Source organism: Silurus aristotelis (assembly GCF_946808225.1).
Source record: "Silurus aristotelis genome assembly, chromosome: 3".
NCBI lineage: Eukaryota > Metazoa > Chordata > Actinopteri > Siluriformes > Siluridae > Silurus > Silurus aristotelis.
In genome coordinates this window covers 29,842,050-29,859,674 of record NC_139576.1, presented here as the reverse complement: position 1 = coordinate 29,859,674, position 17,625 = coordinate 29,842,050, and the positions used below count along the sequence as shown (strand labels likewise).

Here is a 17,625-nt window from a genome sequence, read left to right as displayed (position 1 = left end):
CAGGTTTCTCGGCTACATCATCGGGGCCCAGGGGATACGGATGGATGAAGGAAAGGTTGGCGCCGTAAAGGAGTGGCCCGCTCCCACTTCCGTTAAGGAGCTTCAACGTTTCCTTGGCTTCGCAAATTTCTACCGCCGTCTACTGAGCCCATCCTCCTGCCCTCGTTGATCGTAGGACCCATCGTCTGGGAACTAGACGAGGAGATCCGCTCCGCTGCGGCCCAAGAGGCAACCCCCGAGGGGGCTCCGGTGGGACGGGTGTTCGTTCCCTCTGCATGTCGGCGCAGGCTGATCCAGTCGGTCCACGAGGGGCTGGGGACCGGTCACCCGGGCGAGAAACACACTCTCCAGCTCGTCCAGGGGCGATACTGGTGGCCAGGGATGACTAGGGACATCACCAGCTTCGTCCAGGGATGCTCAGCCTGTGCCATGTCCAAGGTTCCTCGTCACTTGCCCGTGGGTAAGCTCGTGCCACTCCCGGTTCCTCAGCGCCCTTGGTCCCACTTGGGCATAGATTTCATCACCGACTTGCCCCGATCGGAAGGTAACACCTGTATCCTCGTCGTGGTGGATCGGTTCTCCAAGGGCTGCCATTTCATCCCCCTAAAGGGCCTGCCCACCGCCTTGGAGACAGCTGAGGCGCTCTTCCACCAGGTGTTCCGCACCTTCGGCCTCCCGGAAGAGATCGTCTCGGACAGGGGGCCGCAGTTCACCTCCCAGGTATGGAAGGCTTTCTTTCGGTTGTTGGGTGTCACAGTCAATCTCTCCTTGGGTTATCATCCCCAGACTAACGGACAGGCAGAGAGGAAGCTCCAGGAGCTCAGCCGGTACCTGCAAATCTACAGCAGCAGGGACCAGGAGAGTTGGTGTAGCTTCCTACCATGGGCGGAGTATGCACAGAACTCGCTTTGCCAGGACACCTCAGGCCTCACCCCGTTCCAATGCACTCTGGGCTTCCAACCGCCGCTGTTCCCGTGGTCGGACGAGCCGAGCAACGTGCCCGCGGTGGATGCTTGGTTCCGGGAGAGCAGCCGGGTCCGGGAGTCGACACACCCAACTCCGATGGGCAGTTCGGAACTCCAGACGGCACGCTGATGCCCGGCATTTGGAGTCCCCGCGTTTCCAGCCAGGGGACCAGGTGTGGCTGTCCACGCGTGATCTGCGGCTGAGGCTCCCGTGCAGGAAGTTGAGTCCCCGGTACATCGGGCCCTTTCGGGTCGTCCGGCAGGTCAACGACGTGTCCTACCGCCTGGACCTGCCACCGAGGTACCGTATACACCCCACGTTTCACGTCTCTTTGCTGAAGGCTTATGTTCCATCTACCTCCTTGCCCTCAGATGGCCCCGACGCGCCCGTCCAGCCGGAGGTCGTGGATCAGCCTGGGGTCTACGCAGTCCGGGAGGTGCTGGACTCCCGGCGGCGCGGGGGTCGCCTCGAGTACCTGGTGGACTGGGAAGGGTACGGGCCGGAGGAGCGTTCGTGGGTGGTCAGGCAGGACGTGTTGGATCCGGCGCTCCTGGAGGAGTTCCACGCTTCGCATCCCCATCGCCGCCCCTGTGGGAGGGGGTGGTGTCAGGGAGCACCCTGTGCCGGCACCAGCACAAGCACCACTGATGCGCAGCAGCTCACCTGATTACCAACTCGGCGCACCTGCCTCTCATCAGCCGCCCAGCATAAATACGGCTCGTACGCTCCTCAGCTTCGTCCGTTATTGTTTGTTGCTATACCTGCAGCTACGTCTCGCTTCTCTACTCCGCTGAGGACTGTTCTCCTTCATGCGCGTGCCCGCACACTGTCTGACTTTGCAGCGCGTTATTTCGGACTACACCGCTCTACTCACGTGTGTGCCTTTTTCACTTTTCTTTAATTCTGGGTGTTATTAAAAACTGTGTGCGCATGCACTCTGGCTTCCGCCTCGTTGCCTAACAATATAAAATACATATAAGAAATATAAATCTTTGGATTAAAAGTGGTCTGAGGAGGGACAACTGGTGAACGGTGACAGGGATCTTCTTCTTCTTCTTGTTCTTTCAGCTTCTCCTATTAGGGGTCAGCCACAGTGGATCATCAGTCTCTACACCCCCCCGTCCTCTTAATCTGCCTCTTTTAACCAAACTACCTGCATGTCTTCCCTCACCACATCCATAAACCTTCTCCTTGGTCTTCCTCTTTTCCTCCTTCCTGGTGGTTTCATCCTCAGCATTCTCCTACTGATATACCCCATGTCCCTCCTCTGTCCAAACCATCTCAATCTCACCTCCCTCACCTTGTCTCCAAAACGTCTACTCAGAATCCCATCGGTATTGAAGGGCTCTGTTTTCAGAATCAACTTTTCTCTTTACCACTGTGTGGCGCTGTTTCAAAATAACTGTACAATAGGGTTAAATACATCAACAGAAGCTCGACTTGATTGACGCTGGAATGTTCTCAGGTAGTCTAGCATTCGCTAAGGCAACTGAAGCGCTGCATTGTGGGATCTGTAGTTTGTGTTATCAGAGCTTCATATTGCCGGGACATTAATAACAATAATAATAGATCTATATAAAATCATCTTGCGGGCCGGATATAATTGTACGTCGGGCCGAATTTGTCCACGGGCCTTGAGTTTGACACCCCTGATGTATGTGGATGTGATGTATGTGTACAGTGGGTACGGAAAGTATTCAGACCCCCTTAAATTTTTCACTCTTTGTTATATTGCAGCCATTTGCTAAAATCATTTAGGTTCATTCTTCTTCCTCATGAATGTACACATAGCACCCCATACTGACAGAAAAACACAGAATTGTTGACATTGTTGCAGATTTATTAAAAAAGAAAAACCGAAATATCACATGGTCCTAAGTATTCAGACCCTTTGCTCAGTATTTAGTAGAAGCCCCCTTTTGATCTAATACAGCCAGGAGTCTTTTTGGGAAGGATGCAACAAGTCTTTCACACCTGGATTTGGGGATCCTCTGCCATTTCGCCTTGCAGATCCTCTCCAGTTCTGTCAGGTTGGATGGTAAACGTTGGTGGACAGCCATTTTTAGGTCTCTCCAGAGATGCTCAATTGGGTTTAAGTCAGGGCTCTGGCTGGGCCATTCAAGAACAGTCACGGAGTTGTTGTGAAGCCACTCCTTCGTTATTTTAGCTGTGTGCTTAGGGTCATTGTCTTGTTGGAAGGTAAACCTTCGGCCCAGTCTGAGGTCCAGAGCACTCTGGAGAAGGTTTTTGTCCAGGATATCCCTGTACTTGGCCGCATTCATCTTTCCCTCGATTGCAACCAGTCGTCCTGTCCCTGCAGCTGAAAAACACCCCCACAGCATGATGCTGCCACCACCATGCTTCACTGTTGGGACTGTATTGGACAGGTGATGAGCAGTGCCTGGTTTTCTCCACACATACCGCTTAGAATTAAGGCCAAAAAGTTCTATTTTGGTCTCATCAGACCAGAGAATCTTATTTCTCACCATCTTGGAGTCCTTCAGGTGTTTTTTTAGCAAACTCCATGCGGGTTTTCATGTGTCTTACACTGAGGAGAGGCTTCCGTCCGGCCACTCTGCCATAAAGCCCCGACTGGTGGAAGGCTGCAGTGATGGTTGACTTTCTACAACTTTCTCCCATCTCCTGACTGCATCTCTGGAGCTCAGCCACAGTGATCTTTGGGTTCTTCTTTACCTCTCTCACCAAGGCTCTTCTCCCCCGATAGCTCAGTTTGGCCAGACGGCCAGCTCTAGAAAGGGTTCTGGTCGTCCCAAACGTCTTCCATTTGAGGATTATGGAGGCCACTGTGCTCTTAGGAACCTTAAGTGCAGCAGAAATCTTTTTGTAACCTTGGCCAGATCTGTGCCTTGCCACAATTCTGTCTCTGGGCTCTTCAGGCAGTTCCTTTGACCTCATGATTCTCATTTGCTCTGACATGCATTGTGATCTGGAAGGTCTTATATAGACAGGTGTGTGGCTTTCCTAATCAAGTCCAATCAGTATATTCAAACACATCTGGACTCAAATGAAGGTGTAGAACCATCCCAAGGATGATCAGAAGAAATGGAAAGCACCTGAGTTAAATATATGAGTGTCACAGCAAAGGGTCTGAATACTTAGGACCATGTGATATTTCAGTTTTTCTTTTTTAATAAATCTGCAACAATGTCAACAATTCTGTGTTTTTCTGCCAGTATGGGGTGCTATGTGTACATTCATGAGGAAGAAGAATGAACCTAAATGATTTTAGCAAATGGCTGCAATATAACAAAGAGTGAAAAATTTAAGGGGGTCTGAATACTTTCCGTACCCACTGTACCACTGATCATGTTAATGATTTCTCACAATAATTATCATCAATGATTTAACAAGGTAGGAAACAGCTATTTTTAGAAAAAGCCCGCGTGCGACTCATGTGGTCCTTGCGGGCGAAATGGTCTGCCTTTCTACAAGCACTTGGGCAAAACTCCTTTTTTAACCATGTTGTGTATTTTATCCAAGGTGATTATTAAGTCCCTCTTTACACAGCCACATCTAGATTTGTCACGTCATTCAAAAGGTGACAAACACAGGCCAGAACCTGCGTTTTGTACTTGTGTGTGACATGTCGGATCTGTCCCCTGCTTTATTTTTTTAGGTGTTCAGCTTCCTAAATACCTGTGTTTGTGTGCAAATTTGCATGTTTGTTGCTGTGAATTGTCACTGTTGGTGACCCCTGTTTTAGACCAACAAATGCATCACTAAAAAATAATCTTTTTCACCGAAGGTCTTACATATTTTATCTAGACAATACTAAATCTCACACTGCATTATTACAACAGCATGGCTTCGTAGTAGAAGTGACTTTAAACTGACCTGGCCTATCTGCAGTAAATACCTTTTAACAAATGAAAACATTTAGCAGATCATGAAACAAAAAATATATGGCCTTGTCCCAACTTTTCTGAAACATGCTGCATGCATCACAAAAAAATTGCCTTATATTTTCTGATATTTTTCCTTAGTTTGAACATTAGATATGCATTTTGAACATTGCATTCTGTTTTTATTTATAGTTTACATTATTTCCACCTTTTTTGGAATTGGGATTGTAAAAGAAATGATTGTTATTGAAAGTTAATTTGTCCCATCATCGATTTGCCTGCCGTGAAATGGTTTTAAGGGTAAATACCATAGCTTTCCAAAGTGCTGGGTTCTGTGACTGTTTCCCAATGTGAGCTGCCTGTGATGCCCTTTATCCAGTGACAACCTTCATTTATCAGATTCATTAGGTGTTTTTTTAAGTGCTCATTAATTAGGATTAGAGAGAGATTTTGTCATGTATAAATGATTTAGTTTTACTAAACAGAGATCCGTTCCTCTCTTTCTAAACCTGATGATATCTGGCATTTTAGAAAAGCATTTGAAAAGCATTTGAAGCACATACAAACACATACCCACAATAGTATTCATTAAGTTCTATACTTGTGTTAATATTAAGAAATGTCTTAATTTGGTTTGTTTCACTAATGTATATGTTTATTAATAAAATAGAGGCACACAAGTACATTAGAGCTGACAGTCTAACAGACACATTAAGTCAAGTCAAGTTTATTTCTATAGCGCTTTTCACAACAGACATTGTCTCAAAGCAGCTTTACCGAATTTTAACAGTTAAGGTGAACGAAGTGTATTCATCCCAGATAAACAGCCATGGAGACTGTGGCAAGGAAAAACTCCCTTAGATGTTCTGAGGAAGAAACTTAGAGAGGAACAAGACTCAAAACCTCAGAACCTCATCCTCATTTGCTTGACATCAAGAGTGTGATTATAGTCTTTAAACAATACAAAACACTGGAGAGTGAGAACTAACATGAGCACTGGAGTGTAAGATTATGAGTGATGTTCTTTCTACAGTCTTATACAGTTATTTTGTGGTTATAAAACTAGGAGATACTGAGCAAACTCATAAAATATCTCAACATTTGTGATTATAACAGATTCAACACCAGCTTCTCCATGCCAGAGCCTTTAAACACTCCAGAAGGTCCAATGTCCCAACTCCACACATGAAGTGGAATCCAATAGGCACTGGTACGTCTCTAGATGGTTTAGGATGTTTGCGTAGTCGGCATCTACTTCTTTAATGGTCCATAATCTTGATAAGGTGGGACGTGACTGGTTCTGGAGCAACCTCACGATGCCCCAGGATGAGTAGAGAAAGAGAAGCAGTGGAGAGGAATTAGCGTAGCTGCTGTTCATGATATTAACAGCACAAGTTGATAATGTGCATGTGATCAGATGTACTGGTGCACAAGGTTATGATGTATGATGTGTGTTAAGTGTAGGCCTTGCTAAAAAGATATGTTTTTAATCTACACTTAAAGTGGGAAGACTATTCCAAAGTTTAGGAGCTAAATGTGAGAATGATCTACCACCTTTAGTGGACTTTGCTATTCAAGGAACTACTAGAAGTCCAGAGTTTTGAGATCTCAGGGAGCGTGACGGATTGTAAGGTGTTTAGATATTAAAATAATAGAAATATTTTGTGCTGCATTTGACAAGATCAATTAAACACCTCTTAAATTCCACTCCAGAAACACAGGGTCTGCAATAAAGTGAAATTATGAAGGCTGCTCTATAAAATCAGGTGTAAACCTACTTGTCTATGTGCAACAGGTAGTACTATTGCTTTTTTTTATTAGATCTCTATAGGTGAGTTTGACATTTTACTAGTCTTTTTACATTTTACTAGTCCAATCACAAGTATAACTTTATGACATAATAACACAATAACATGATCTTTAAGCAAGGAAGCAGTTTTAGGAATCATATATGGAAAGTATTCTTTGGGACTCTTTATTGAGAATAACATGGAAATCATTTTGAAAGTTTCTATGGTATGTTAGAAAAGAATATTATAATATACTGTGTATTTGTGGTACATTTACATACCTGTAAAACAAACCATAAGACAGGAGGTAAAATGCTTGTCAGAAACTGCATTTACTAAGCAGGCTGAGTTAGAGAGGATGTTTGACCAGACTGGAACCTTTTCTTTCTTTCTTTTTTTATTTTTATATAAAATAATTACATCCAATTACTTCCACACTATTAAGTTCTTTCTATAGATGTGATCTTTTTGAAAGGACTTTTTCTAAGAACCTAACATTTTTACACAGCACTTACGGTTCTGTGAACTTGAAATCAATTTGAAGTTTTTCCACAAGGCTGGTTTGTTCATACGTCATTCTTTTCAAATATAATGACTCCACATAATTCTCCATGAATACATCTGCTCTCAGCTCTTTCGATGCAACAGAGCAGACCATGTTGGGATTTCATCCTCAGACATAAACAAGGATGAATAGAAAACATTTTTCACTTACTTGGCTTCCAGAGTTTTAGAAAGTTGACATTGCAAAAAACTCTAAAGCATCAGCATAACCACCAAACCTTTAGCTCATACACTATGTTCAGACACAACTAACACTTTCCTCAGTGATTCTTTTACAATATTCTAGTTTTTGCCTTTTAAGTGGTGAAGAGAAATCTCCCAAAGCGTCAGCTATTGCTGACTGGTACACTAATGGAGGGATAGTGTTGACTAGAATGAGCCTCAGTGGTTTCCTCTCCTCTCTATACTGGCATTTTACAAATCTAGCAAAGGCAGAACGATACGTTTTATTGAATAGAGTGTAGACCAGTGGATTGACAGCTGATGAAAGGTATCCAACCCAGACAAAAACATTATGAAGTCCACTGATTATGTCATTGTGGCAGATGGTGGAGTCACACACAGCCACCAATACATTTGTAACAAAAAACGGGCACCACATGACGACAAAAAGGATAAACACAATTCCCAGGACTTTGGTTGCCTTCTGTTCATTGCTGAGGGTCAATGAGCGGCGCAGGAAAAGCTTCTTCTCATAAGGGAGGAAGCCCAATGCTAAACTACCACTCCACCTCGGGCGTGGCACCAACCGATCCAAACAAAGTGTTGCTTCGCTCTGAAGGGCGCTGATAGTCAGGAAGTATGTTACCACCATGATCGTCAATGGCATGAAGAAGGCCATAAAGGAGCCAATAAGCACAAATGAGCTATCTGTCAGGAAACAGCTTCCTTCTTTGAACACTTTTGTGTGGTCATGAAGGCCTAGGACTGGGATTGGCATCGAGATACCTGCGAGGAAAATCGAAAGGAAATTAGAATTAGACACTGATAATTGATTATATTCAGAGTTCAGTTACATGCATGTAGTGAGCATTTATACTGCACACACATTGGGATCATTAGGAATAATATGATTATTGTTAAATCAAATTTGCAGTGAATATTATTATACATATAATGAACACTACATTAGTGTAGTGTTGACTATTTTTATTTATTACTGTATATTTACAGTACTATTTCTTTTAATAAATCACTAAAATATCCATGTTTGTCCTACTTAAGGAACCATGTTTCATATTTCTTTATTTTTAGTGTATTTGTTTACAGTTTATATGATTCAGTAGTGTTGCTTGGTATTGTATGATTGTGCCTTGAATTTAAAGACGATGAAAGGAGAAGGGCTACTGCTATTCATAAAATAATGTTTGAAATTTGTTTGCTGTTATTATTATAATTTTTTTTTATTATTGAAAGAACACCTCAGGTTATTCCCCTCCTCCTATTACTGTGAAGAAGCCTATATTTTGCAACCTTTTTTTTTGTCAATATATAATGCATTAAATAAAAATACACTTCCTATACCATTGCCTGGTAGAGACATTTGGGGATACACTATATGAACAAAAGTTTATGGACACCTGTTCCTTAAATTGGTAAATGATTTTCGAACATCCCATTTCACAATTTAGTCTCTATTTGCAGTTATGAGTGCATCTGGGTAGATGTTCCACTACATTTTTGGTGTGATTGCCAAGATTTGTGCTTATTCAGCCACAAAGGGGCATTAGTAAAGTCAAGAACTGATGAAGGGTGAGGAGGCCTGGGGTGAAACATTCCAATTCATAATGTTCTCTAAGGTTGAGTTCAGAGCTCTATAGAAGGCCACTGATTATTTTCCACTTAAACCTATGTAAACCATATTTTCATGGAGCTGTCTTTGTGCACAGGGTTCATTGCTATGCTGGAACAGATTTGGGTCTCCTGATTCATATGAAGGGAAATATTAATGCTACAGAATCCATTCAACCAGACATCGTATAAAAGCCTTTAGCTTTGTGGTAACAGTTTTGTGAAGAATCATATATAAGGCTGGAATTGTCAGGTGTCCCAGTACTTTTTCTTCCATATAGTGTATCTGATGCTTCAGATCTATCAAATTCACTCTTCATCAATTTCTTCCAAAATAATTCTGCTGTTTTTACTTTTAGAAGCGTGGAGTATAATATGCAATTAGAAATCTCCAGACAAGGCAGCTGCCAAAATGGTTGCTTACATCGGTTATTATGTTTAAAATAAGTCATTAATTAAACAGTGTAAGTATTTCCTACACTGAAATGGTTAATTTTATAGAAAATATGCAAAAGCCTTTGCCCAGTATGTAAATTCAATTATTCATTGTATTAAAAAGCTTTTAATTATAGATCAAGCAGGTTATATAAACCTAGGCACATGGTAGTAATGAAACATTGAGAGGCAGAATGCATTTCCAACACATTGATTCATTGATGTATGTTCCTTGTTTAGATTAGTTACATGAACCTTATAAACTGGTACCAGATTCAGGTTAACAAAATATTCGTTCGTACGGTTTAGCAGATTTGTCCCCTACAGCAACAGGAAAATTTGGCCCAAGGTCAAAGCAAACTGATGACCACTTAAAGTATTCGGAGACAGTTTTAAAACCATAGGAGTCTTTTTTTTAGAATCCTTAACCATTTGCAGACATTTTTTTAGTTGTAATAAATTGTTTCCAAATCCATATTTTGCCATTGGGGAGATACTGCTTTCACTCTTTTATCCAGGTATTGAGATTCTATTTTATTTCTAAGATGTCTATATCTTATTTTGTTGTCCTTATGCTTGTCTTGCTTTTGGATTTGTAAAAAATCTTAAACAACCTCCTAAACTGTTTGACTGGCCATCTCAAATTTATTTAGCATAAGGAATGCAAAACGCGATAAAAAGTATTATTGAGTTACAGAGAGGTCTCAAAATAGCAATGAATTGTATATAACTCACTGGCAGAGATGGTCCAGACAGCGGTAATCTTTGCACGGGCACGCCACGCAGATTTGGCACGGCTGTGAGCTAATGGATTGCGGATAGCAATATATCGATCTACCGAGATAGCACACAGATGCATGATGGATGTTGTGGAAAGCAGTACATCAAGGTAGATCCACAGTGGGCACAGGATGGCAGGGAGAGGCCAAGAGTAACCTACCAAACACACAAACACAAAAGGCAAATGCATTTATCAAATATCAGGCAGCAAAATGTTTTTTGGAATTGACAGTGGTAGAAGAAGTACACAAACCATGTGGTTGAGTTAAAGTAGGGATTTACTCTTTAAAATATGACTCCAGTAAACGTAAATGTGCTTCGTTTAAACTTTCACTTAAATAAAAGTACGAAAGTATTTGCCTTCATATGTACGTAAGTATCCAAAGTACTATGATTCATTACCGCTATAATGTTCCTATTATCATTTTTGTCACAAGACTCCTTGATTAATTTACTTAGTTTATGTGAAAAGACTCTTATGTGACTCTCAGCACAACAATCTATTAATAGAATGATATTAATGAGTCAAACACTGATTGATATCTATTACAATTATCATGAGCCTGAAAACCTTTTTTCCAAATACTTTCAAAAAATTGTACCAGTTAAGGCCATGAGTGTTGTGGCAAGTTAGCGTCCGGAGATTCTTCCATTATTTATTCCTCTCTAAATGTTTGCTGTTGTACTGATGATGACCTGTATGTTATTGATAAATAGATACACCAAGCGCCAGTCAAAACAATGTTAAAACCAGTCAAAACGAGTTTAAAACTCTACCCTAATTGGTGGCTGGCTGCGTGCTTGACCAGTTAAGTTTTTATTTACTTATATATAAAAAGGTTCGACTCGCAAATAGTAGTTGAGTAAAAAGTAAGAAATTTGACTTTGAATTGTAGTGAAGGTAAAGTAAAAGTCTCCCCTAACGGAAATACTTCAGTATAGTTCAGATATGTGAAAAAGCTACTTAAGTGCTGTAATGAATTACATTTACTCCGTAACTGTCGACCACTAAGAATTTTTAACAAAAAGATTCAAGTTGGCAGGTGGCACATGACTGATAATCACCAACTCAGACACTGGGCCAGTGGGGCTCATTATCCTTGGTTAGAGCTGAACCTAATTATGGTTGTAAAATCATGCAGTGATGTTCGAAAGCACACTTAGACTCTGCAATGCTCTCAGACATAAAAAGACACAGTTAATAGCTAAAATGATCACAGGAAGCCACGGTGTGGTTCAATGGGTGAAGGGGCAAAGCCAGTCATGTAAAAGTGATGTGATAGACACTAATACATATGAGGTCTTTGAAATTAAAATGTGGGAAAAGGGGTCTAAAGTGATAACATGAAAAAAAGTTTAGTTTTTTTGGCAAAAGACGTAATACATAAGATTAGACTTTTCCAAATTTCCTAATGGTTTTGTGATTGTATCATCAAACTTACGGAAATATATTTTGGACATTTAACTAAAGAGAAGGCTGATAAAGTTGTCAGCTGATAGCCACAACTGTCAATCATATAACTCTTAATCATAAAGCTTGTCAATTTTAAAGCTGCTCAAATTTGCTCCTGTAACTTGAGAGGTAACAGTTTAGTTGGTTTGGGTGTTTTATAAGGATGTCCTCTGGTTAGTTTTTGAACGAACTGTGTCAGGCCCCTCCCACTGTGCAGATCAAGTAGCTGTTGGATAGATTAAATTAAATCGCACAGCTTCCCTAGAAGTAGGTGGAATCTATAAACAACAAATAAATTATGGAATATATAGTATCTTCTTCTTCTTCTTTCGGCTGCTCCCATTAGGGGTTGCCACAGCGGATCATCCATCTCCAAACCCCCCTGTCCTCTACATCTGCCTCTTTCAAACCAACTACCTGCATGTCTTCCCTCACCACATCCATAAACCTCCTCCTTGGCCTTCCTCTTTTCCTCCTTCCTGGTGGCTCCATCCTCAGCATTCTTCTTCCGATATACCCCATATACCCTCTGCACATGTCCAAACCATCTCAATCACACCTCCCTCACCTTGTCTCCAAAACGTCCTACATGCGCTGTCCCTCTAATAAACTCATTTCTAATCCTGTCCATCCTCGTCACTCCCAACGAAAACCTTAACATCTTTAGCTCTGCTACCTCCAGCTCCAGCTCTTGTCTTTTACTCAATGCCACTGTCTCTAAACCATACAACATCTCAGATCTCACCACAGTCCTATAAACTTTCCCTTTTACTCTTGCAGATACTCTTCTATCACAATTTAATATATAGTACATATAATAATATAGTATCTTATTATACATTCTACAGACAAAAGTATTAGGACATCTGACTCATCCAGCCATATGCAGTTCTTCCCCAAACTGTAACTTCAAAGATAGAGGCACACAATTATAAAGGATGTATTAGGATGCTGTATCATAACATTTTCTCTTCATTTGAACTAAGAGTCCAAAAACTGCATGACAACGCAACAATGCAATTTAAAAAAAGATATGGTTTAAATGGGTTGGAGTGGAGGATGCTGAGTGTCTTGCTATCATGCTCAACTCTATTGAACACATTTGAGATGAATTGGAATTCTGCAACCCCTCACCCTACATCAGTAGAGAACATCTACAGAAGAATGGGTTATCATAACAGAGAAATCCCACTAAATGTGGAATAGGCTGTTTAAAAAGCACATAGGACCTAATGGTATGGTGTATGTCTTATGTCTTATCTTGTGTATTATTTTATATTTGATGCATTCCAGCTAACCTAACACAAAGGTGTTCTGTGGGTTTGTAAGCCACTTGAGTTTTTTTTTATATGTAATAGATGACTGGATAAATAATATGGATATGGTGTTTATATGCACTAAAGAAAAAAGAATAAACAATATTTGGAAAAGAAGATGAGAGCAAAAGGGTGTGAATTGAGGTATGTTGAATAAAATCAATATTTGAGTGTGCATGCGTGTGTGTGTGGGAGTACTTGCTCGCCATTATTCTGTACAAATAATGTTAACCATTAGAACAAATAAATTGACACATTCAGTTTGAGTAAGCACTTACCCATCAAAACATTAATTATTTATTTTTTTTTTTTTTAATCCTTAATACACAGAGGGGAAAATAGAACAAAAATATAGAGATGGGATGAAAATCACAGAATAAAAGAAATGGTACAGTACTACAGGAAAACTATAAAGCCATTCAAAAAAGAAATGCAGTTTGATGCAGCAGTGTGCATTTTACTATTCTGCAAAAATCAATGATCTAATTATGACAAAAACCTCACAGACACACACACACACACACACACACACACACACACACACACACACACACACACACACACACACACACACACACACACTTCCTTAGAGAAATACAGCAGCCTTATATGTGTTGGTAATTCTACCCTAATATTAAATTTAACTTCAGTAACCAAAAGCTCATATAGACAAGGTAATTTTTAAAGAGGGCAGGTAGGGTTTTTCACTGCATGTGGTATACTGTTATGTGACAGTTTAAAAAGCAGTGGCCGGCATTACATACATAGGTATGTCTCAGAGAGGACACTTTTTAGGCTGCAGAATAAATGACAACTTGGTTCCCATGTAGAAAGTCATTGGAACAACATTGTTATTATTATTATTATTATTATTATTATTATTATTATTATTATTATTATTATTGTACTGTCCACTTTATGAAAAAGTCTGAGCCTCCTGATCTGGGGAAAAATCACTACTGACCCTTTGCACCATGGACACAACATCTTGACAACATCTTTTTCTCCCTTCATGCAGACTTTTGTCCACCAAAACTTCCAGACACAGGAACAGTTTCTTTCCCCAGGCAATCAGTCTCATTAACAACTCACCATAAATATATTCCCTGCTTCATATCATATCTATAAGTACTGCACTATCAGTACTCTCAGTCATCACATTATCCTTATATGTTACACACACACTATGGCTGCTGTATATTGTACAAAGTTCTAAAGTAACTATCATACCTGACACACAATAATGTCATTTGCACTACTTTAATATTCATACTGTCTATATTGTGTTACATTGTCTGCATCATTTTGTATAGTCTGTTTTGTCTTGTCTTGTCTGTTTTGTCTTGTCTAGTCCAAGCTGAATGTATAGTTTAATTTTTGTCTGTACTTTGAGAGTCACTAACAGCTGGAACCAAATTTCTTGTGTGTGTCAATGCACTTAGCAAATAAACCTGATTCTAATTCTGATTCTGATTCTATAGCCAAGCTTTTAGTAATGCTAGATGCTAATGATCAACATCTGTCCACCTTAATGAAAACAGCAAGCATAATACTAATATGATTCTTATTCAATACTGTAGCAAAATGAACATGTAATAGGAGCACCACAGTAATATGGGCACCATCAATATGTAGCAGTGATTAATTTGTGATTTTTTTCGACAGAGTGGTTGCTAAGTGTTTAAGATGATGGGTTACTGCTTGGAAGTTTAGGGGTTCAAGCCCTAGTATCACCAAGCTGCCATTCTTGGGCCCTTAAGCAAAGCCCTTAACCCTCTGCTATCATATCTGACTCCCAGCTCTTAACCAAACTGGGATATGTGAAGAAAATATTTTCACTGTGCTTTAATGTGTATGTGACAAATAACGGCTATTCTATTTTTTTATAAACTTATTAAACAAAAAATTCCGATTACGTAGTTAAAGCCAGATAATATAATACATGACCCTGTAGAAAACAAAATAACTATATCAGATCAGCAGTAAAAATCCAAAAACCTCTGCTCTTGATGCCTAACATGATGATAATTCCAGATCAGTTAAACTGTTTCCAAAAATAATAAACTATTCCATTATCACTGGCTAAATACTTAAATCTTTTTAGCTAACAGTTGACCATTTGACCAATTAAAATGCTACAGTAATCTGGTCGGATTTTACACAAACTGCTTGCATTTCGAGTGTCTGGAATTTAAACACAGTGGTGCGAAAAACAAACATAAATAACATATAATGTACAAATAATGTTTTTTTAAATTATTATTATTATGATTTAATGATTGAACTCTCTTTCACTTAATGTGCTTAAGAACAATTGTTAAACAACTACAGCCACATTTCAAATACAGTGGGGGAAATAATGATTTGATCCCCTGCTGATTTTGCCCTTACAAAGAAATGAGCAGTCAACCTCTTCCAGTCAAACCGCTCCACCACCATGGGAAAGACCAAAGATCTGTCAATGGACATCAGGGACAAGATGGTAGACCTGCACAAGGCTGGAATGGGCTACAAGATCATCAGATTGTAGCCTTGTCATGTTGGAAGACTCATCCACGACCCATCTTCAGAGTTCTGGCTGAGGCGTAAAGGTTCTTGTCCAAGATTCTACAGTGTGGATGGGGTTCTTGGGGAGATATTTAGCATTTCTCTGCCTCCAAACATGGCATGAGTTCAGTTCATACCAAAGAGCTAAATTTTGGTCTCATCTGACCACATCACATTCTCCCAAGCCTTCTCTGAATCATTCAGGTGTTTGTTGGCAAACTTCAGATGGGTCTGTTCATGTGTAATCTTGAGCAGAGAGGCCTTGGTGTGTTATGGTTTTCTTGGTGACTGTGATCCCAGCTCCCTTGAGATCATTAACAAGTTACTCCTGTGTAATCCTGGGCTAATCCCTCTTTTTTACACATAATGAGTTCATATTGGGAGCACTCTCCTAAAGGGACAGTGCTAATTTGGGTCTATATATAATATTGATTTATTATTTTTCAAATACAAATTAAGTTATTACCGTTCTTAAATTTTTTTTAATGTTTTTTTATATTCTCTCTCTCTGTTAAAATAAACCTACCATAAATATTCTAGACTGTTCATTTCTTTGTAAGGGGTAAATGTACTAAATTAGCAGGGGATTAAATAATTATTTCCACTGTAAACAGCATAGAAATATATCTATATATTACATATATTATATCCATATAAGAAATATTTATTATAGTCCTAGCCGTTTGTAAACAAATAAAAAATTTAGCACATAAGCTCTATACTACAAAAATGAAGAAATAAAATATAGCCAACCCACCATACAAGATGGTCACCATGGAGATGGGCATGACAAGGATGCCCAATAGCATGTCAGCTATAGCCAGTGACATGAGGAAGTAATTAGTGGCATTCTGCAATTTACGCTCCAGTGTTACAGCCATGATAACAAGGATGTTTCCCGTAATGGTGACGACCACAATTAGCATGATCAACAGTGCTGCCCAGTTCTTCTCATGCCCAAGCTCCGATTCCTGGCCCAGACATAAACTTGTTTCCAAATTTGAGAGGTTGCTGAGCTGTAAGTATTCCATGCTTTCACTGCAGCTGAGAGAGAAGTTGTTGTCCTTGTGGCCTTGCATCTTCTATAAGTCAGGTTTAAAGTCAGCCCACTTAATCGTGCTTATAAAAGTGTAACCTGCTGGAGAAATACTTCTAGAAATAACACAGCGTAGATTTAAGGTCTCTATGTGTCTTGCTCCAGAAGACCTCCCACAATGTCCTCCTTTTATGGGTATTCTTTTAAATGGCTGAAAGCCTACATAAAAACTTTTTTCTCTAACAGGAGACAAACTCTCTCCCACTTTATTTTAGAAATTTTATGTCTTAAGATCAGGACAAGAAATACAACATAATTGTGTTCAGTTCTCCATAAGAATTTGATCAATTGACTTGATCCTGCCATGCTGAGGGTCAAAGAGATGGAGACACACAAACATAGCATTACATTGCATTACTGAGAGTGAATCAGAGACTTGGAGCTCCTTGGGTGTTTGTCTGGTCATCTGTGATCCTAAAGTCTAAGATGAAAAGAAAAAAAAAAACATCAATAAATATAATTACAGAATATACAATGCACACACATTTAGTTTTTTACAGACACACACACACACACACACACACACACACACACACACACACACACACACACACAAACCACACAATACTAATAAAAAACAATGTGATAGAAAAAAACAGTCTCACCAACTTACTATAAAGGCTGTCTTTCGAGGTTGTTCTGTAACAAACTGCTACATTCATACATACTCTCAAGACAAATACTCAGAACGCGCTCCTTAAACACACCAGTGATCACACCAGCACTGATCTGTTTTTTACTCCTTTTCTTTGCTTGTATGCTCCCTTTCTCTCTCCCATCCCTCTCTCTCTCTCTATCTCTCTCTCTCTCTCTCTCTCTCTCTCTCTCTCTCTCGCTCGCTTATTCTCTCCCACCCCTTTCTCTCTCTCTCTCTCTCTCTCTCTCTCTCTCTCTTTTTTCTCCTCCTCCTGTAGGTGTTTAACCATCTCATTGCCTCTCTGTATATCTTTCTATCTCTATAGATTACCTTCCTTGTGAGACATAACATGAGAGAATGGGAAAGAGAGAAAGGTTGGGAGGAAGG

The 17,625-nt window shown here is 40.1% G+C and overlaps 1 protein-coding gene across 3 annotated transcripts; it reads right to left on the bottom strand.

The window, feature by feature from the left end:
• Positions 1-6,781: 6,781 nt before the first annotated feature.
• htr2aa (5-hydroxytryptamine (serotonin) receptor 2A-a) lies at positions 6,782-17,545 on the bottom strand. 3 transcript variants are annotated; one of them, XM_083537794.1, is made up of 4 exons: positions 17,215-17,545; positions 16,263-17,022; positions 10,145-10,345; positions 6,782-8,131 (listed from the first exon to the last, which is right to left on the bottom strand). In XM_083537794.1, the coding sequence occupies exons 2-4, from the start codon at positions 16,582-16,584 to the stop codon at positions 7,422-7,424; spliced, it is 1,233 nt and encodes a 410-aa protein (XP_083393920.1). In that variant the 5' UTR covers positions 16,585-17,022; positions 17,215-17,545; the 3' UTR covers positions 6,782-7,421. The 3 variants fall into 3 exon arrangements, with proteins under 3 accessions (XP_083393920.1, XP_083393922.1, XP_083393921.1); XM_083537796.1 differs by having other exon boundaries at positions 17,207-17,336; XM_083537795.1 differs by having other exon boundaries at positions 17,211-17,330.
• Between the last annotated feature and the right edge of the window lie 80 nt (positions 17,546-17,625).